The sequence below is a fragment of the Eschrichtius robustus genome, chromosome 3 (genome assembly GCF_028021215.1).
Source record: "Eschrichtius robustus isolate mEscRob2 chromosome 3, mEscRob2.pri, whole genome shotgun sequence".
Taxonomy (NCBI): Eukaryota; Metazoa; Chordata; class Mammalia; order Artiodactyla; family Eschrichtiidae; genus Eschrichtius; species Eschrichtius robustus.
Window position 1 is genome coordinate 30,768,984 of NC_090826.1, and position 20,958 is coordinate 30,789,941.

A 20,958-nucleotide genomic window follows, 5' to 3' on the forward strand; every position below is an offset into this window, starting at 1 on the left:
CCATGGCAATCATGGAAAAATAGTTTAAAAGATATATATAAGTATATATATATATCTTTTAAACTATTTTTTATTTATATATATATATAAAATAAGTGAATGCAGAGAAATATGGAATAATAAAAACAATCCAAAAAAGGTTTAAAAGAAGAGAGAAAAAAGGAACATAGAACCTGTGGGAGAAATAGAAAACAAATACTAGTATGATATTTTGAAACTCAAAAGTATAAGTGCCTCTTTTAAATATAAGTGGACTAAATACCTCTATTAAAAAACAAAGATTGTTAGATTGTTTATTTTTTTAATTTATTTTTAAAATAAATTTATTTATTTATTTATTTTTCACTGCGTTGGCTCTTCGTTGCTGTGCGTGGGCTTTCTCTAGTTGTGGCGAGTGGGGGCTACTCTTTGTTGCAGTGCAGGCTTCTCATTGCAGTGGCTTCTCTTTGTTGCAGAGCACGGACTCTAGGCTCGCGGGCTCTAGAGCACAGGGTCAGTAGTTGTGGCACACTGGCTTAGTTGCTCTGTGGCATGTGGGATCTTCCCAGACCAGGGCTCAAACCCATGTCCCCTGCATTGGCAGGCGGATTCTTAACCACTGCACAACCAGGGAAGTCCCAGATTGGTTTGTTTGTTTGTTTGTTTGTTTAAATTTATTTATTTTTGGCTGTGTTGGGTCTTCGTTGCTGCGCACGGGCTCTCTAGTTGCGGCGAGCAGGGGCTACTCTTTGTTACGGTGCACAGGCTTCTCATTGTGGTGGCTGCTCTTGTTGCATAGCACGGGCTCTAGGTGTGCAGGTTTCAGTAGTTGTGGTTCTCGGGCTCTAGAGCGCAGGCTCAGTAGTTGTGGCTCACAGGCTTAGTTGCTCCACAGTATGTGGGATCTTCCCAGACCAGGGCTCGAACCCGTGTCCCCTGCATTGGCAGGCAGATTCTTAACCACTGTGCCACCAGGGAAGCTCCCCACATTGGTTTTTAAAAAGCAACTCATTACTGCTTTAAAAAATCTGAAATATAAGGATACAGGTATGTTAAGGGTTGTAGAAGACATACTATACAAACTAACTAAAAGAAAATCAGTGAAGTTAAACTAATATAATACAAATTAGACTTTAAGGCAAGAAGCATCACTACATACTGCATAATGAATAAAATGCCAATAAACTAGGAAGAAAAAAATACTAAATTTGTATGTAACTAATAAAATAGCCTCCAAGTATGTAAAAGCACATCATACACACCACACCTCCAGGTCCGCAGTATAAAGGGCGCGAACCAAGAGTCCTGGGAATCAGGGAAAAGAGAATTTGTGCGGAGGAATGAATGTGGAAGACAGAGTACATCCAGGGATATGAACACAGCCGAAGAGTATCCATGTAATTAACTGCCAGCTGCTGCAACAAACAAACCTCCAAATTTCAGTGATTTAATTCAACAAATTTATTTCTAGCTTTCATTACATGTCTGGTAAGGTAGAGACCCTACTTATTCACGGTCCCCAAGGAAAGAGGCTGACAGAGGCTTTGACACCTTGAGCCGGCACCATCGGGAACATGTGACAGAGAAAGAGGGGGATGGATGAGACTCACAAACTCTTAACTACCTCAGCTCTGAAGTAATGCAAGTCATGTCTGCTCACAGATCGTTGGCTAGATCCAGTCACATAGCCCCATTCTAACTGCAAGTGTTACCAAGTCCAAGCTCGTACTGCTCGCCACACAACAGGCCAAGAAATTGTTGGGGCAAGGAATAGCAACTTTATTCGGAAAGCCAGCAGATTGAGAAGATGGGGGACTAGTGCCCCCAAAGAACCATCTTCCCCGAGTTAGAATTCAGGCTTCTTTTCTACTAAAAGGGTAGGGTGTAAAGTCCTGTTTCCGGCCAGTCTCCGGAGCGGATGTGTTAATTTCTTCCTTCCTGCAGCCATTCACAGGTGGGCCTGGTCAGGATGTTTCCTGTGAGCTAAACAAAGGTATTTTAGCTTAACACTCATTACCTGGGGGGCAGGGCTCCCAGAGATGGGCCATTATGTGTAATTTAAGCTTATAGACAACATCCCTTTTAGTGATTAAGTTATAGTACTCATTTATCTTATATTTAAAAGTTTGTACTTTTGACTGCCTTCATCCAATTCCCCCTCCCCTGACATCTGCCTCTGGTAACCACAAATCTGATCTCTTTTTCTATGAGTTTGTCTGTTTGTTTTTGAAGTATAATTGACCTATAACATTCCATTAGTTCCCACTGTACAACATAGTGATTTGATATTTCTATACATTTCAAAATGATCACCACAGTGATAAGTCTAGTTATGACATGGCACCTTCCAAAGATATTACATAATTATTGACTATTCCCCACACTGTACCTTTCATACCCGTGACTCATTTATTTTGTAACTGGAAGTTTGTACCTCTTAATCTCCCTCACCTATTTCTCTCCCCCCACTGCTCTCTCCTTTTAAAAAAAAAAAAAAAAAAGATCTTTTGCTTGCTCTCTTTTCCTCTTTCCTCCTGGGGTCAAATGGTCTTTGTTCCTTCTTATTATAGCATAGTTGCTGCATTTTCCTCTTTGTAGACAGAAGGCTCACCTCAGCCTACTCATAGTATCTGCCCCTTACAATTCTGGTCTGCCCGTGACATTGGCTTGCCATAGTGTCTACTGGCTTCTGCTGTGGCCCTGACTCTGCATTGACCTTTCAACTTACCTTCCCAGAGCTAATTTTGGCAAATTCTTGGCGGAAGAATCTAATTGCCTAGCTTAGGTCATATGTCTGTTACTGGTCCAAAAAGCTGTGGTCAGGGGAACAGGGTCATATGGTATAAAGGTGGTCACTTACGCAGGAGGGTGTGAGTGAGAAGGCACCCCAATTCATGTCTTTTAGTTCATTCCACTGCATCAAACTGGACAGCAGCAAATGGAGGTGACTATCCTTGCCAGAAGTCTCCACCTGCCCTGGTAGCTGCTCCGGTCATTGCGGCATTAGACAAAAACCCCATGAAGGCACGCAGCTTATTTGCCTTGTTCGTTGTTGTATCTTCAGTAGCTAGAGCTATGCCTGGCACATAGCATGCACTCAACAAATATGTATTGAATGAATGAATGGGACTTTAATAACATGATTCAGTATTGCCTCCAAACTCCCTTTCCTAGAAATTAAATATCGCAGGGAAGTCAATTACTTTCCCTCTGAACTACAAAATCTGATTGTAGATTTCACCGCTCCCTTTTCTCAGGGTTAAGGGTTGGGCTGAAGTGGAAGCATGATGGGAAGAGGTATGTACGAGTGTGTGTGTGGAGAGTTGGTGAGGATAATTACTCTATTGGGTGAATTGGGTTGAAATAAAAATCTGGAGGAAGGGGCGAGAAGTAGGAGCAGAAAGGCCAGGGGTGAATGTACCATTTTTCTGTCTTGGTGGAAGCCAGAGTGATCTCTAATTATCATAGCTTGTTCTTATGACATCTCTCAGGTAAAATGAACCCATCCTGAACCTTGAGCCCATGTCCTGCTTCATGTTATAATAATAATGCTTGCTGCTGGTTCTTTGCCAAACATGTATTAAATGCCTTGTTCTGTTTAATCCTTACTACAAATGTATTAGATGGCTCTTGCCTTATATTTCCTTCTTCCCTTCCCATCCAAGATTATAAAAAGGTTATTTACATCTACTTATCCATTTAATTTGTTTAAATTCACTTTCATTTTTAACCAAAGTGATATTGTATGTAGTATTAAATGTCAACTAGTACTATAAGGCTTATTATAAAAATAGAGAGTCCTTGCCTTTCCCCTCGCGCCATCCCTGAGTTTCATCCCCCAGAGCTAACTGCTTTCAACACTTTTGGTTGTATCTCCTGGTATTACCTCACATTCACTGAAGATGGTACTGAGTCTGGCACAAGGTGGGCCCTTTGTAAGCGGGGTTCTTTCTTGCTCTCACTCTGCTCTACAAGCCTAGGGGTATGGTCAGTTGGGGCGTGATGAGGTCACTAATATATACAAAGCAGTTCATAAACAACTCAGCTAACATTTACTAGCTCAGGAGACAGAATTGCACAACGATTAAGAGCACAGGCAGACATAGGCTCAAATTCTAGCCCACTCTCTTTCTACCTCTCTAAGCCTTTGTTTCTTCACCTGTAAAATGGGGAAAGACAATACTCATGACACAAGATTGGTACAAAGATAAGGGTGTGGGTGTGGAAAATCAAGTACCCTAAAACATGGCTTCTGATCCATTCCATCAGACAGAGAAACCATGTCTGGAAAAGGTCTTGAAAGATAGGTGAACTTGAACAAGAAGGAAAAAGAAAGACTATTACAGAAAAGAGAAGAATTGAAGTGCAGACTTAAAGGCAGAGATGAAGATAGTGTGTCTGAGGAATAGTGAAAGTCGACTGATGTAACTTGAATGTTGGGTTCTTTTTAGGTGTAAGAGGTCATGTCAGATAGGCAGCTGAGGAAAGCCCTGCCAGGGTAGACCCACAGAGTATTAGTGTAGGGTGGGCAGGCAGGAATAAGTCAGCGTGCAAGGAGCACTTGTTGGTGAGCAGCAGGCAAAATGGAGTGCATTCAGGCAAGGGGCAGACTCAGGTATGATGTAACCAAGCTTTGCCTGGTACTCCAGAGACCTGATTGAGAGTTCTCAGAGAAGTAGCTTAATTTGAGCCTCATAAGATAGAGTTATGCTAGATGGTCTCTAAGAGCTCTTTCAGTCCTAATGTTCTATAATTTCTATCTTATAGTATTTATATAGTGACAGTGGAAATATAGAAAAAGAGAAAGAATTTAAGTGTTTTGCAAATAGTATCAATATGACTTCGTCACCATTTGGACACTGAGAATAAAAACGTGTACCAAGAGTGACTAAAGTTTGAATATGGGTGCTTGAGAGGTTGGAGTGCCCTTCAGTGGGGAAGTGGGTAGTGGAAGTGACTGTAAAACATGCAAAGGAAAATTCTAGTAGATGTATGAAGACTAGACCAGGCATGTTCCTGTCTCTAGGACTTTGAACTTGATATTACCTCTGCCTGGAACTCTCTTCCTCCAAATGTCTGCATGGTTTCCTTTATGTCTCCCTTCAGATCACCCTCGCAGTGAGGTCTTCCCTGACCAACCAACTAAAAATTACAAACCTTCCCCACCCTGGTACTCCCTCTCCCCTACTCCTGCTTTGCTTTTCTCTATAGCATTGATCATCACCTGGCCACTCCGTTTTATTCATTGACCGATAGACATCCTAATATGGAAACTCTGTAGAAACAGTATTTAGAGGATATCATTGTGTTGGAGAGTTTAGGGAAAACAAACAATAAAGATACAGAAAACAAAATGGTGAAAAAAAGGGGGAATTGTTAACTCCTGGAGAAACGAAAATTGAACAAAAAAGGAAGTGTGATCATGGTTCACACTTGGCCCAATACTGAAAAATATTATAGAAAATATTGTATCCACTAGGGATTTAACCTAAAATAATAATACTGCCACATGGGGGCATTGAAAGAGGAAACTTGTGAGAGGGGTGTATATCAGGATATCTATCAGTTTCAGTCATTCCTAGAGATACCTGTCCTGGGTGTCTTCCTGCTCCTATCGGGGGCAGACTGCCTTTTGGACTTCCACAGCTGTCATCCTGGGGCTCCCTGGAGCTTTTCTTCTGTTGGATTTCCTTTTTACCAGATCCCAAGTTTCCCCTCACTTTTTTTAGTTACCCCTTCATTATATCCTTTGGTGGCTTCCTCTCTTCTTTCTGATTTTGTTCGCCCTTCTCTGAATGGCCTTGGCAAGGGATTGGCTTAGGCATGAGCCTATGACACAATTCTGGTCAATGAGAAATGTTGGGACATTGACTGGGAGCTTCTCAAAGAGTTTCTCTTACTCTTTAAAAGGGTTATAAGACAGCCATTTCCTCCTCTGCATCTGAATATTGTTACGTGGGCATGTGATGCTTGGAACTGCTTCCGTCCTTTTTCAACCATGAGGAGAAAGCCAAAGAAACCACAGACAGATGATCTGATGCCCCAATGTCTTTGAACCACTAGATTAACCATCCCTAAATCTTGCCTACCTAAAGACTCCTCAAGGGATTTCCTGGAAGCCCAGTGGTTAACTGCAGGGGGCTTCCACTGCAGGGCGCACGGGTTCAGTCCCTGGTTGGGGAACCAAGATCCTGCATGTTGTGTGGCCAAAAACAAAGGAAGTGGAGTAATAAGCCCACTATATTTTAAATCCCAAAATGTGGTCTGAGACCATCAGAATCAGCACCACCTGAGATCTTATTAGAAACGCAGAATCTCGGGCCTCACCCTTGACCTACTGAATCAGCATCTGCATTTTAAACCTACTGAATCCAGAATCCAGAGTCTGGATTGATATGTTCGTTAAAGTTTGTGAAGCACTGCTTTAAGCCATCTTTAGCTATTTCCCTTCTAATTTGTAGCCAAACACATTCTAACTGATAGAGTGGAGGAAGCAGACCTCTTTCAAGCCATGTGTCACACCTCCTCGGCCCACTTTGATTTCAGCAGGAGCTTCTGCGGTAAGCAGAATTCTAAACATGTCCCCATCCCCACGATCCCTGTCCTCTGGCTGTTCTAACACCAATCTAGTTAGTGCTGTGTAGGGATTTTGAAGATGGGATTAAGGTTACTAATCAGCTAACCTTAAAATAGGGAAATTATCCTGGAATATCCAACTGGGCCTAATGTGTCACTTGAGATCTTAAATTTTTTTTAATTTTATTTATTTATTTTGGCTGCGTTGGGTCTTCATTGCTGCGCGCGGGCTTTCTGTAGTTGTGGTGAGCGGGGGCAACTCTTCACTGCAGTGCATAGGCTTCTCCTTGCGGTGGCTTCTCTTGTTGCGGAGCACGGGCTCTAGGCGCATGGGCTTCAGTAGTTGTGGTGCACGGGCTTAGTTGTTCCGCAGCATGTGGGATCTTCCTGGACCAGTGATCGAACCCGTGTCCCCTGCATTGGCAGGCAGATTCTTAACCACTGCGCCACCATGGAAGTCCCTTGAGATCTTAAAAGTAGAAGAGGGAGGTGGGAGATGAGCCAGAAGAGGAGGTCTGAGAGAGTCTAAGTGTGAGAAGGGCTGGACCTGATATTGCTGGCTTTGAAGATGGAGGAAGGGGACCACAAGCCAAGACAGGCAGCCAGCCTGTAGGTGAGAAAGATCCCCAACTGATGGTCAACAAGAAAACAGGGACTTCAGTCCTACAGTTGCATAGAACTTGAATTCTGCCAATGATCTGGGATATGGATTCATTCCTAACGCTTCCACAAAGGAGCATAGTCCTGCCAATGCTTTTGTTTTGGTCTTGTGTGACTCTAAGCAGAGAACCAGCTGAGTCACACTTGTGCCCAGAATTTTGACTTCCAGCAACTGTGTGATAATATATTTCTGTGCTGTTTTAAGCCGCTAAATTTGTGGCAATTTTTTTCTAACAGCACAGTCAGGGTAGACAGTTCTGTGCAAGCCTAAACTTACTTCTCACTGGCAGCAGCCCACTTCAAACATACAATGTGTCTTTCTGTCTTAATGCCTGCCTCAGGACCTCCTCTGATATCAGGGAGCCCACTTGGCACAAAGGAGACCAGAAGTATGAGGAAGTTATCAGCCCTAGATAAAACACTCACCCAGCAGATCTGGGACCAGTAGATAATTGCTTTAGCCTTGAACCTCTTAATTCTAAATGGTATTTTATTTTGTTTTATTTTTTTCTTTTGGCTGCACTGCACAGCACATGTGGGATCTTAGTTCCCCAACCAGGGATTGAACCCACGCCCCCTGCAGTGGAAGCACAGAGTCTTAACCACTGGACCATCAGGGAAGTTCCTTGAACCTCTTAATTCTGGGAGGCATTTGTACACTTCTCAGAAGTCCTGGTGGAACAAAGGCCCCATTATCTACAGCAGTGATGCCGAACCCTGGTCTCCGTGCGACAGCACTGAATTGAATCTGGGAGGCAGAGTTTTGGGTGAAGCAGAAAAAAAAAAAAAATAGCTTTATTGGCAAAGCTTTATTGCTTTGCCAGGCAAAGGGGGCCACAGCGGGCTAATGCCCTCAAAACTGTGAGTCCCGACCTGGAGAGAGTAGTGAGGAGTTTTACTGTAAATGGTTCAAAGAGGAGGGCATGATCAGCTCGTGGACATTCTTCTGATTGCTTGGTGGTGAGGTAATTGGGAGTCAGCATCATCAGCCTTCGGGTTCCAACAGATCTGGGGTCTACGCGCTTGTGGGCAGCATACAGTTAACTTCTCCCACCTGATGGGGGTGTTCAGTTTCTGCAAAACAGCTCAGAGATATTGTTATGTTTATCCCTTGAGGGGGAACCAAGACCCTGCCCATAGGCTGCACTCTTGTTTTTAAAAATTATTTATTTATTTATTTGGCTGCACCGGGTCTTCGCTGGGGCATGTGGGATCTAGTTCCCCGACCAGGGATCGAACCCTGGTCCCCTACATTGGGAGTGCAGAGTCTTAGCTACTGGGCCACGGGGAAGTCCTGCACTATTGTTTCCTGACTGTTCCTTCCTTGTCTCCGCATCCCCTCCTTTCCCTGATTAGGACCTGTTTGAACCTGCCCTTTGGAACTCAGGGAAGGTCGTGGGGGCTGAATGAAGCCTATTTCCTGCAAACAAGAAACGGGGGACACAGAAAGGCTTTTGTGCCCAGGAGCGCCACAGGGTCCTGCTCGGTTTCAGCAGTAACCTCCATCATGCAACATTAGTTTGGCTTTTCTTTCTTTCTTGTCTCATTCTTTTCAGGTCCTCACTCTTGCTTCCTAGAATTACCTCTTAAATGACCTCCCTGCTCCCAAGTCGTTTTCTCAATTTCTGCTTGAGATTGACAGGTGTACAAGTTAATAAAGGGAAACCTAAGTAAAATGGAGTCAGAAGACCAGAAGGTGGAGCTCTCCTGCATGTACCACTTTGCATCAATACAGATCCCAACAGGAAGAGAGGGTACCTTGCTTCTCCAATAGGAAGTGACACTACTTAATTATATTGCCAGCTGGAAGAATACAGATTTTTCTCCTTGCCTGGCAACAATTCAGCCAATAAGAGACTAGCACAACTCAGCCAATGAAAAGCCACTATACTTCAAACTCACAGTATCCTCCAATAGATTTTTTTGCCCCTCCCAACTCTCCCCTCTCTATAAAGTTTCCTCTCCTTTGTTTTACCAGGACTTGCATGTGGTTCCCCAAATAGTTGTTTGTCCCAAATTGCAATTCTTTGCTGCTCTTGAATAAAACCTGTTTTGCTGGTAAAACAACTGGCTGTTTCAGTGTTTTAGGTTAACATGGGCAACCAATAAAGTCTTCTCCATGAGCTCATCTTGCTTAGAATAAAATTGTAACTTATTAGATTATTTCAGGGTTTCACACTGAAACCAGGCCTCGAGGAAAACAAATCAGGAATTCCATACCACTAAGTTCTTCTCTTTTTCCTTCTCTTTTAATGGCATTGCCTTTTGAGAGAAAGATTGAATCTATCCTCAGCACCAGAGAGAAAAATCCCGAAGAAGGATTGTAATCGAGGACTCTTGGGTCAGTGTCCATCACTGATACAATGGGAAACAAAGCGCTATTGTCAGTTCACCTTGGGTCAGAGTTCTAGCCCTGGGTCAAACCATTAGGGATGGGTGGTAGTGTCAAGGACTCCAGGCATGGCCAGTGGGGACCACCACTGTGTTGCAAAGCAGTCCCAGAAATAGTGGAATAATTGAGAGCTGGGGAACCTTCCCACTAGTTATCTAAGACCACACTACCCACCCCCAATTCTCTTACTTCCTCTTTAATGTTTCTTTCTCAGTTTACTTCACGTGTTCTTCCTCTGCTCAACCCGTAAATGCTGGTGTTCCTGAAAGTTCCATCCTTATTCTTTTTCTCTTATTCATTCCCAGAGTCATCTGATTCTATGGTAGACATTATGGTCTTCTTCCCAACATTTAACTCAATGCAAAAATTTAATCTAATCCAGTCATGGTCATTCCATTCCCCCTTGGCAAAAATCTGTGTGTTGAACAGGCCTAAATCATATTAGACCAATGTGATTCAAGGAAATGCTTGCTTAGGACTTCTGTAAGGCAGCTATGCTCACCACTATACCACCAATGCTGCTTAGGACTTCTGGGAAAGAGAAATCAGTTTTACCGTTGTCTGTTGGATGGCAAAAGGAAGCATGCAGCCTCAACTACCTGTGGCAGTCATTTTGTGTTTTGAGTGGAGCCAGTTTTGGTGTGAAGTCAACGATGGGGACAGCAGAGCAGTGAGATGGAAGCATCCCAGGTCCCTAAAGACATTGTTGAACCACGGCATCTACCCACTCTGCCCTCCCATTGGATTTCCTGCACTGTGAGATATGGTTCCACATTGTGTAAGCCAGTTTGAATCAGGTGTTTGCTATTGGAGCTGAACGCATTCTACTTAATTCACACTTTTTTTTTCTTTTTTATTTAAATTTATTTTTTATTGAAGTATGGTTGAATTACAATGTTGTGTTAATTACTGCAGTATGGCAAAGTGATTCAGTTATACATATATATACATTCTTTTTCATATTCTTTTCCATTATGGTTTATCACAGGATATTGAATATAGTTCCCTGTGCTATACAGTAGGGCCTTGTTTATTCATTCTATATATACCAGTTTGTTTCTGCTAATCCCAAACTCCCAATCCAACCCTCTCCCACCCCCCTCCCCCTTGGCAACCACCAGTCTATTCTCTGTGTCCCTGATTATGTTTCTGTTTCATAGACAGGTTCCTTTGTAACATATTTTAGATTCCACATATAAGTGATATCATATGGTATTTGTCTTTCTCTTTCTGACTTACTTCACTTAGTATGATAATCTCTAGTTGTATCCATGTTGCTGCAAATGGCATTATTTTGTTCTTATTTATAGCTGAGTAGTATTCCATTGTATATATGTAGCACATCTTCTTTATGCATTCATCTGTTGATGGACATTTAGGTGGTTTCCATGTCTTGGCTATTGTAAATAGTGCTGCTATGAACATAGGGGTACATGTATCTTCTTTTTTTAAAAAAATATTTATGTATTTACTTGGTTTGTGCTGGGTCTTAGTTGCAGCAGGAAGGCTCCTTAGTTGTGGCATGCAGGCTCCTTAGTTGTGGCCTGCACACTCTTAGTTGCGGCATGCCTGTGGGCTCTAGTTCCCTAGGCAGAGATGGAACCCGGGCCCCCTGCATTGGGAGCACGGAGTCATAACCACTGTGCCACCAGGGAAGTCCCAGAGGGTACACGTATCTTCTTGAATTACAGTTTTGTCTGGATATATGCCCAGGAATGGGATTGCTAGATCATATGGTAATTCGATTTTTAGTTTTCTGAGGAACCGCCATGCTGTTTTCCACAGTGGCTGCACCAACTTAAATTCCCACTAACAGTGTAGGAGGGTTCCCTTTTCTCCACACTCTCTTCAGAATCTGGTATTTGTAGACTTTTTAATGACAGCCATTCTGACTGGTGTGAGATGATACCTCATTGTAGTTGTTTTTTTTTTTAATAGGTTATTTTATTTTATTTATGTATTTAAATTAATTAATTAATTCATTTATTTATTTATTTTTGGCTGCATTGGGTCTTCGTTGCTGCACGCGGGCTTTCTCTAGTTGCGGCGAGCGGGGGCTACTCTTCGTTGTGGTGCACAGGTTTCACATTGAGGTGGCTCCTCTTGTTGCAGAGCACAGGCTCTAGGAGCACGAGCTCAGTAGTTGTGGCTCTCGGGCTCTAGAGCACAGGCTCAGTAGTTGTGGCGCACGGGCTTAGTTGCTCCGCGGCATGTGGGATCTTCCTGGACCAGGGCTCGAACCCATGTCTCCTGCATTGGCAGGCGGATTCTTAACCACTGCGCCACTAGGGAAGCCCCTCTCATTGTAGTTTTGATTTGCATTTCTCTAATATTAATTCACACTTAATGCTGTGAAATAAAATTCATATTTTATGGCAAGACCAGAAAAATTTAAACATAAAAAATTTTATGTGCCCTTTGGCCTCCTCTCTCCCCACACTGTGCATTGTATAACTGCTTCATGCATCGACCAAACCTTCCCCATCAGCAGAAATACCTGCTCAACTATAAAGAGCAACATTCTCCTAGCATCAATAAGGCAACTCCTTAAAGATAACATTCTTATTTTTTAAAATTCTTTTCCACTACAGTTTATTACAGGATATTGAATATAGTTCCCTGTGCTATACACTAGGACCTGTTGTTTTTCTGTATTATATATAGTAGTTTGTACCTGCTAATCCCAAACTCCTAATTTATCGCCCCCCTCCCCCTGCTACCCCCTTTGGTAACCATAAGTCTGTTCTCTATGTCTGTGAGTCTGTTTCTGTTTTGTAAATAAGTTCATTTGTATCATATTTTAGATTCCACATATAAGTGATACCATATGGTATTTGTCTTTCTCTGTCTGACTTACTTCACTTAGTAGGATAATCTCTAGGTCCAACCATGTGGCTGCAAATGGCATTTTTCAATCTTTTTTATGGCTGGGTAGTATTCTGTTGTCTGTATACACCACATCTTCTTTATCCACTCATCTGTCGATGGACATTTAGGTTGCTTCCATGTCTTGACTATTGTAAATAGTGCTGCTGTGAACATTGGGGTGCATGTGTCTTTTCGAGTTAGAGTTTTCTCCAGATATATGCCCAGGAGTGGGATTGCAGGATAATATGGTAGTTCTATTTTCAGTTTTTTTAAGGAAACTCCACACTGTTTTCCATAGTGGCTGCACCAATTTACATTCCCACCAACAGTGCTAGTAGAGTTTTCCCCACTTTCTCCAGCATTTGGATAACATTCCTTCTTGCTAAGGGATCACATGGGGCTTTGATCTGGATTATGTAAACGGTCAATAATACGTCATTTAATGTATAGCCCTCTGTCTCAAAAAGCTTATATAACTGTGCCTTGACTTTTAATGGGCAAAACAGCTCTCAGAGCTTTCTGAGATGCTCTTCCCAGGTTATAATCCTCAAATATGGCTCGAATAATATTTTCCATTTCTGTCTTAGATCGACTGGTTAATTTCTCGTCGACACTCCCATGAATTCTCTTGAATGTACTTTCCTGGGCTCCAAACCTACCCACATTTCCCAACCTTGCTCCTCCTCTTCCTGGGTTCCCGACAATTCGTTTACTTAAGAAATGAGAATCTGGCGCCTACCAGCGTGCCAAGCCCTGTTTTAGACACTGCAGATATAGTGGCTGATGAAACAGAATTGTTGTCTTCATGGACCAGAGAAGGAGGCAGACGATAAACAAAACTTTTTCTTAATGAGTCAAATAATGAGTAACGCAGAGCAGGAACTTAAATCAGTGTTGAGTGAAAAACTTAACATTGTCTATAGAATATCACATCAGAGTCTGTTATTCACTCCACAAGCAACCCTGGGCACTGAGTGTCACATCCTGTTTTCCAAGCCCTTGGAATCTAAAAAGGTAAAGGTAACCCAGCGCCTGCTCTCTGGAGCTCAGCGTCCAGAAGGAACTTCGAGCAAGCGTTGAGTGCTAATTTTGTTAGGCCCTGTAAAAAGTGCTTCATGGTAGCCATCTTATTTAGTCCTCACTGACTATAGGAGGTTGTCCAAGGACAGAGAGCTTGGGACAACCGGCCCAAGAGCGGGCAGGCTGGGCAGTGACAAGAGCTCTGGCGAGGAGGCAGTCCTGATCCTTGGACTTAGGCCCAGTCCCTGTGACCTTGCGCAAGTCACGGTCTCCCTCGTCCTCCCACTCTAGCCAGTGTCTGTAGTATCTGACTCCTAGCGGGGAAGGAGGTCGTTGGAGAGAGGGACAACCACAGACACTGCTTTCTTCCCCACCGTGCCCTGTGCTCCCACGCCCTCCAGCGCCACCGCCCAGACCTTCTTCTCCTGGGTTGCGGGAGGAGGGCATTCCCTTTCCCGCAACGGGCTCCTTCACCGCTGCCCCAGGCTGGAAGGCGACAGATCCTCCGCGAGCCACGCGCCTTGACTTTGGCCCCTGCTCCTTTGGCCCGGGATCTCGTAGCTCTCCCCGGCCACTCCCCCCGCGGCTCGCGACCACTTGGTCTGCGCCGCCTGCATTCTCTGTGTGCCGGGCCCGCCCGCACTGCGGGGGAGAGGCCGGGAGCCGCCCACGCCGCGCTCGGCGCTCGGAGTCGCCGTCTCCCTGGGACGCGCGCGGGTTGCGCGACGCGCGGGAGCCGGGCGGGCAGCCATGGCGCGGCGCGCCGGGAGGTAGCCGGGCGGGACGCGGAGAGCGCGGGGGCCGCCATGGCCAGGCGGCGGCGCCGCGCCTGCATCGCGCTGTTCTTGGTGCTGCTCTTCGCCTTCGGCACTCTCATGGGCCTGCGCACGCTCAAGGCTCCGGACGGACTCCCGGCGCTGGGCCCCGGCCTGGAGCTGGCGCCCTTTGAGCGACGCCCCGAGGGGGGCCCCGCGCCGGCCGCCCGGGCCCCGGCCGCCCCCGCCGCGCCGCCGCCGCCGCCTCCGCCTCCGCCCCGCACCGCGGGCCCGGGCAGCTCCCTGGGGCCGGCCCCAGCGGAGGCCGAGCCCGCCCCCGGCCAGAGTCTGCGTGTCTACTCGGACCTGCACGCCTTCTACTACTCGTGGTACGGGAGCCCGCGGCGCGAGGGCCACTACATTCACTGGGACCACGTCATGGTGCCGCACTGGGACCCCAAGATCTCGGCCAGCTACCCCCGCGGCCGCCACAGCCCCCCCGAAGACTTGGGCTCCAGCTTCTACCCGGAGCTGGGGCCCTACAGCTCCCGGGACCCCGACGTGCTGCGGGAGCACATGACCCAGCTGAAGGAAGCCGCCATCGGTGAGCTCCCCCCTCCCCCGTCGCTGGGCCCCCAACCTCGCCTTTCTTCGTTCCCACACCCCAACTTCCACTGCTCCTATCACGGGGCCTTTGGTCCCACTCACTCGTCAGCCTGGCTTCTACCTCTTCTCTTCGAGAACTCTCATCCCGTGCTCACCAGGAGACCCCGCCCCCATCTTCTAGTTTTCAGACTCCTCCACCTCTGCCTTCTGACCCCTTACCATTCCAGGGCCCTTTCCTAGAGCAGAGCTGCTGGGAGGGCCAGTGGAAGGCGTTTGCACCAGGGCTGTCCCAGGTAGGGACAGCGAGGAGAGGAGGGCAGTCTATTGGGCTTCTCGGTTTGGGTAAGTGAGGCCTGGGTACCCTGGCCCCGCAGGAGTCTGGGGTTCAGAGCAATAGTGCCTGGGATGGCTTCTGCTTTCACACTAGGCACAGGGTAGGGCAGCAGCCTTTCCTGAGTTTGCTGGTTGCAGAAAGGAAAGTTTGCCTACGTTGTATGATGGACCCTGCTCTATTTGCAGTAAGGGGCCTGGGAGCTTTTCAAGTACTCTGCTTGAAAAGAAGCCCCTCTGTCGGCAGGCTGGGGTGGGGAGGCTGACTTATTTCAGATTTTGTCACTGAATTCTGCTGGATTTTACAGTACATTTCAATTTCTCTGGAAATGGTTAATGAGTGGGGGAAAAATCGAATGCCAGAGACAGTGGTGGGAAGTATTCACAGATAAATAGCACAGAGGCCATCCCTCAAGATTCTACCATCTGGAGGGGCAGACAGTTGAGTCAAATGTTATTTCCCACGGGAAGGGTAAAATGACTTCTGCTCAGGGCTCCTCTCCCCGAGGGACCTCAGAGGTGCTCCTCTCCTCCAGAGACAGGACTGTGCCTTCTGGGTGGGTGTGTCATTGTCCACCCACTTCCCTTTGTTTAACTACTTGCTAATGCAGGCCAGAGGCTGCTGAGGCTCTCCGGCTCCTTCCTGGCCTGGCACGTTAGGGTTCCTGCAGTCACTGAGCTTCAGCACCGCGGGCGTGGACAGCTCCAGGACTCACAGCTCAGGGATCTGATCTGCAAGAAGAGAACCTGGCAGGAGTCTCCCTCAAGGCTTCATTCAGAAACCATTCTGCAGTTGGAGATGGTTTGTGAGGAACGAAATCTCTGTTGTGGGGTACTGTGTGTCTCTGAAGTAGCCTCTGTGTTGTGTCTCAGGCGTCCTGGTCCTGTCCTGGTACCCACCTGGCATGGCTGATGATAATGGGGAACCCTCAGATGACCTGGTGCCCACCATTCTGGACACTGCCCATCAGTACAACATCCAGGTGAGTCTCCAAGAAGATGTCAAATGCTCTCTGGCCGATTCTGGAGATGTCCCCTCCTCCGCCCACAGGGATAGTGCCTCTACCAAAGTTCCTGGCGTTAGCCCAGGTATGCAAATACATAGCAAGTGTGGTGTTGGGGGTAGGGGTCTAATAAATAGTGCCTATGTCACTTTTTTTTTTTGAATTTTATTTTTTATAGAGCAGGTTCTTCTTAGTTATCTATTTTATACATATTAGTGTATATATGTCAATCCCAATCTCCCAATTCATCCCACCACCACCACCCCCCCCCCCCCCGCCACTTTCCCCCCTTGGTGTCCATACGTTTGTTCTCTACATCTGTGTCTCTATTTCTGCCCTGCAAACCGGTTCATCTGTACCATTTCTCTAGGTGCCTATGTCACTCTTATTTTCTGAGTTCTGAAAAAAAATTTTGGGAAAAATAAATATAGGATAAATGGGAGACTAAATTAATATCACGGTGATAGAGGTTAGGTTGGAGACCCTGATCCTGGAGAGAGGGCAGGCAAGGGCCAAATGGGCCCACAAACTGAACTCCAGCCTCAACTCCCTAGTGGGAGGCAGAGCTGGGCCTCAAGGAGTAAAGCACAACACGTGCTCTCATCAGGCAGGCTCTCTTTCAAGAGGAATGATGGAGCTGGCCAGTTATTTTCCCCATGTATACCAATCAAGTAAGTCATTGCCCTTACCTGTGTGTGGCAAAAGAAGAAAAACGACGAAGAGGAGCCCCACTCCTGTTCCTGAGCACATCACTGGCACATTAAATAGATCATGGCACGTTTTCCTGTGGACACTTCTTCCCATAGTTTCAGGCAGCTAGTGCCGATCACTGGGAGCTGGCACATAAGTTGAAACCTATTGGCCAGCCTGCAACAGCCCATCAGAATGATTCCCAGAGGCCCTGCTGTGGGAGGTGGGAAAACTCACCCCTGTTTTTTGGGCCCTGAGGGCAGTGGTTGCTTTTATTTACATTGTGCCCATGACTGCCAGGTCTCTCCTGAACTCAGCCTCTTCTCCAGGCCATAGTTGAAGCACAAGCCTTATAGGTTGTGGCCCCTGGACAGATACTCACCTGACCAATATCTCCTCTGTTTGTGGCAGGTGGCCTTCCACATCCAACCCTACAAGGGCCGAGATGACATCACTCTGCATGACAACATCAAGTACATCATTGACACGTAAGGCTGCTCTGGGACCTGGATTTTGGTGGGGATCAAAATGGGGGTAGGGCTAGAAGGCTTGGAGGTGCAGGTCAAGAGACAAAAAAGGGCAGAATGCCCATGTCCCCAGCATCTAAAAAGAGTGAAAGAGTACTGGGCTTGGAGACAGCAACCTGGGTTTGAATTCTGGTTCTGCGGCCTCCATTCTATGATCAGAGGCAGGCCTCTTAACCTTTGAATCTTGTGAGAGTTACATGAGCTACTATATGTGGAAAGTGGCTTGCAAATGGCTTGCATATATCATTCATTCATTCATTCATTCAAAAAAATATTTATTGAGTGCCTTCAGGTGTCCAGGCACTGTCCTAAGTCCCAGTTGTACAGCAGTGGGTAGGGCTAGCAAAGTTTACATCCTAGGGTGGGCGTGCAGTGAGCAGATAGTGGTTATAGATGACAAATCAAATAGCGATCCATACTATGAAGAAGTAATAACAGAATAAAGCAGGGTGTTAAGAGTGTGCCCAAGAAACAACTTTAGAATGGGTGGTCCAGTGAGCCTCTCTGCGATGACATGTAAGCCTGCACCTAAAGGAAGAGTCAGCTCTGCAGAGATCTGGGGCAGGCAGAAAACTCCAGGCAGAGGGCTGTCAGATCCAAAGGCCGTCTGATGGGACAAGCTTGACAGCAGCTGGTGTAGCCGGAGTGAAGCGATAGATGGGGTAATAGCAGGAATGGCGGTGGGCAGGGCCAGATCAAGTAGGTGGGGCCTTGCTGGTCTCGGTAAGGAGCAGTCAGATCTGATTTACACTTTAAAAAGAGACTGGGTTACAGGGAGGTGGAAGTGGGAGCCTGGAGACCAGTTAGGTGGCTGTCGGTACAGTCCAGATAGAAGATGGTGGTGGCTTGGCCTGGGGCAGGGAAGTGAGGCTTAAATAGAGGAATGACAAGGCTCGGGGGAGGGTGGGAGGGAACTGGGTTCTTGCTTAGAGGCATGATGAGTCCAACTGGAGTCCAACTGGATTCAAAATCGTGCTTGGACATCAGGAAAGATCTCATTCATGGCCAGCCCTCCGGCTGTGCTGGCTTCTTTTCTCTTAGGCTGCTGGCTCAGCCTTTTCTTCCTCCTGCTCCTCAGGTATGGCTCCCATGGTGCATTTTACCGCTATAAGAACAGCATGGGTAAGAGCCTCCCACTCTTTTATATCTATGACTCCTACCTGACATCCCCTGAGGCTTGGGCCCACCTCCTGACACCGAACGGGCCCCACTCAATCCGCAACACCCCCTATGATGGGGTCTTCATAGCGCTGCTGGTGGAGGAGGGCCACACCCATGACATCCTGGCCGCCGGATTTGATGGCATGTACACCTACTTTGCCTCCAATGGTTTCTCCTTCGGCTCCTCCCATCAGAACTGGAAGGCTGTGAAGAACTTTTGCGATGCCAACAACCTCATGTTCATTCCCAGCGTGGGGCCTGGCTACATTGACACCAGCATCCGGCCCTGGAACAACCACAATACGCGGAACAGGGTCAACGGCAAGTACTATGAGACGGCCCTGCAGGCAGCCCTGACCGTGAGGCCCGAGATCGTCTCCATCACCTCTTTCAATGAGTGGCACGAGGGCACCCAGATTGAGAAGGCCATTCCCAAGAAGACGCCGACTCGGCTGTATTTGGACTACCTGCCTCATCAGCCCAGCCTGTACCTAGAGCTGACGCGCCGCTGGGCGGAGCACTTCATCAAAGAGAAGGAGCAGTGGCTGATGTGAGGGGCCTGCAGGCAGGGGCGGGAGGTGCTGACGTCCCAGCCTCACTGGAAGATGTCACCATGTGGGGCTCGGCCGAGGTTGTGGGCACTCGCTCCCAAGTCAGCGCCTGGGTGCTTCTGGGCCCATCAAGTCAGGGCCCGTGGAGAACAGAGCTAGTTTCTGAGGCAGGTGGGTGCCAGGGTGTCCTGCAGGGACAGGAAACTAGGCGGTGTTCCAGAGAGGGAACCCCAGGGGCTGGCAGGTGGCTGGGCTTAGCCCAAGGCAGCTCCACATCCTCAGAACACTTTAAAACAATCCCTTCTGGCTTGGAACTCGGCTGGTTGGTGTTCTGGAGTCGCCAAGTCACTGGTCTTAGAAGGGTGTCAGGGCTCCGGGCTAGCATGCACCCTGCTCTCTGCCAACCGGCGTCCTCTCCAGGCCTCCTTCCCACATCATCTGTCTTCCCCAAGTTAGGGAACCACATTTAAGACTTTCTAAAAGGGAAAATTCTCAGTTTAAGCTCTTCCCAGTAGATTCCCGAACCCAATTATCAGGAAATAATCCTGAGCATTCACACATTCATTCAACACATACTCAGCGAGCACCTTACCGCGTGCCAGGTGCTGGGGGAAAACTTGACCAGGAATGGCTCCTGTCTTCCTAAGCTTACAAGAGCCAGCTTTCCTCATTTGGTGTGGCCTTGTAGCTAGTGCGTAAGCACAGCTGTAAGTTTTTCCTTTTTGCTGTTTTTGCCCAGTGCTGGGAGTTCAGTTCTTTTTCCTCGAAGAAAATACCTCTGCGTTCCAGAGCCTCCGTTTTCCTAGATGAACATTTAGCTCCAGGGGGAGGACCAGGACACCCCCCTCCCTTTAGTTGCCTGAATTGAATGAGGCCCACTCACTAGAGCCGTTTTCAGTGCTACTGTGATTTGTATTAAAAATGACATGTTGTTCCTATTCTCAAATCAGCTTTCCTTTTGATCCCTTCAGGACCACAAACTCTTGACTCCTCAGATTCCGTGACAAATTGACATATGGGATGGGCTGGCTACAGTGTTAGCACAACGAAGAGTCGTTTGCTTAAGAAATTAGTTTCAACAAGATTTCTAGAGGGAATATTTAACAAACCAGTGATTATTTACAAATAAACTAATATGCTAATTGCAGGGACTCTCAAAGCAGGCCCTGGGACACCCTCTTGGCGAAATTCTTAGGATCTACTTGAAAATATGTGCATTGGAAACGACGGTATTGAGAAGTTTACGGGCTCAAGACTGAATCCTAGTTCTGAGAACTGGGGTGTGAGGGGAGAGGGGAGGAAGTGAGCCCTACTGGTCACCACAAGGACTCTCAGCTCCAGTTAGGTAACAGGTACTAAACCCCACCAATGGATGGGGCAGGCCTGGTCCCCTTGCTGTGACTCACTTGGGGAAACCAAGGCAGGCAGGGACAGGTGAAAAGGGCTAGATGGTGACCTGGAATAACTTACAAGGGAGTGACACTGAGGCTTCAGTTCACATATGCAAATTTTTAAAAACACTAGAAGTATGGCCAGACCCGGGGGGCAGGGGCAGTAATTCTCACACACTGCTGATGGCAATGCAACTTGATTCAGTTCTTTTGAAGGCTGACCTCTATCAAGAGCCAAAAAAATGTCCATACACTTGGACCCAGTAATCCTACCCCAAGGAAATAATTCAAAAGAAGAAAAATAAAACATTTACAAAGGTGTTTAACAGCATTTTTTTCTATTAAAGAAAAAAGTTCAAATGCCCAACAGTTAAGTATGTTTTTAACACTGGTATACATATGAATAAAGATAAAGGCTGCTGAGTAGACAGTGGATTTAAACAAAGGT

At 46.7% G+C, this 20,958-nt stretch overlaps 1 protein-coding gene across 2 annotated transcripts; it reads left to right on the plus strand.

Annotated features, from left to right (window-relative positions):
• The first annotated feature begins 14,301 nt into the window (after positions 1–14,301).
• MANEAL (mannosidase endo-alpha like) lies at positions 14,302–20,818 on the plus strand. Of its 2 annotated transcripts, XM_068537883.1 has the most exons (5): positions 14,302–14,854; positions 16,060–16,169; positions 17,292–17,368; positions 18,486–18,529; positions 18,656–20,818. In XM_068537883.1, exons 1-5 carry the CDS (start codon positions 14,302–14,304, stop codon positions 19,120–19,122), a joined length of 1,251 nt encoding a protein of 416 aa, XP_068393984.1. In that variant the 3' UTR covers positions 19,123–20,818. The 2 variants fall into 2 exon arrangements, with proteins under 2 accessions (XP_068393984.1, XP_068393983.1); XM_068537882.1 differs by having other exon boundaries at positions 18,486–20,818.
• Positions 20,819–20,958: the final 140 nt, after the last annotated feature.

Excerpts from the sequence above, each read along its gene's own strand:
- MANEAL (XM_068537882.1), top strand. The coding sequence starts at position 14,302 with ATGGCCAGGCGGCGGCGCCGCGCCTGCATCGCGCTGTTCTTGGTGCTG. Across the intron at positions 16,170-17,291 it reads CCCATCAGTACAACATCCAG|GTGGCCTTCCACATCCAACC; the intron begins GTGAGTCTCCAA and ends TGTTTGTGGCAG. Across the intron at positions 17,369-18,485 it reads ATCAAGTACATCATTGACAC|GTATGGCTCCCATGGTGCAT; the intron begins GTAAGGCTGCTC and ends CCTGCTCCTCAG.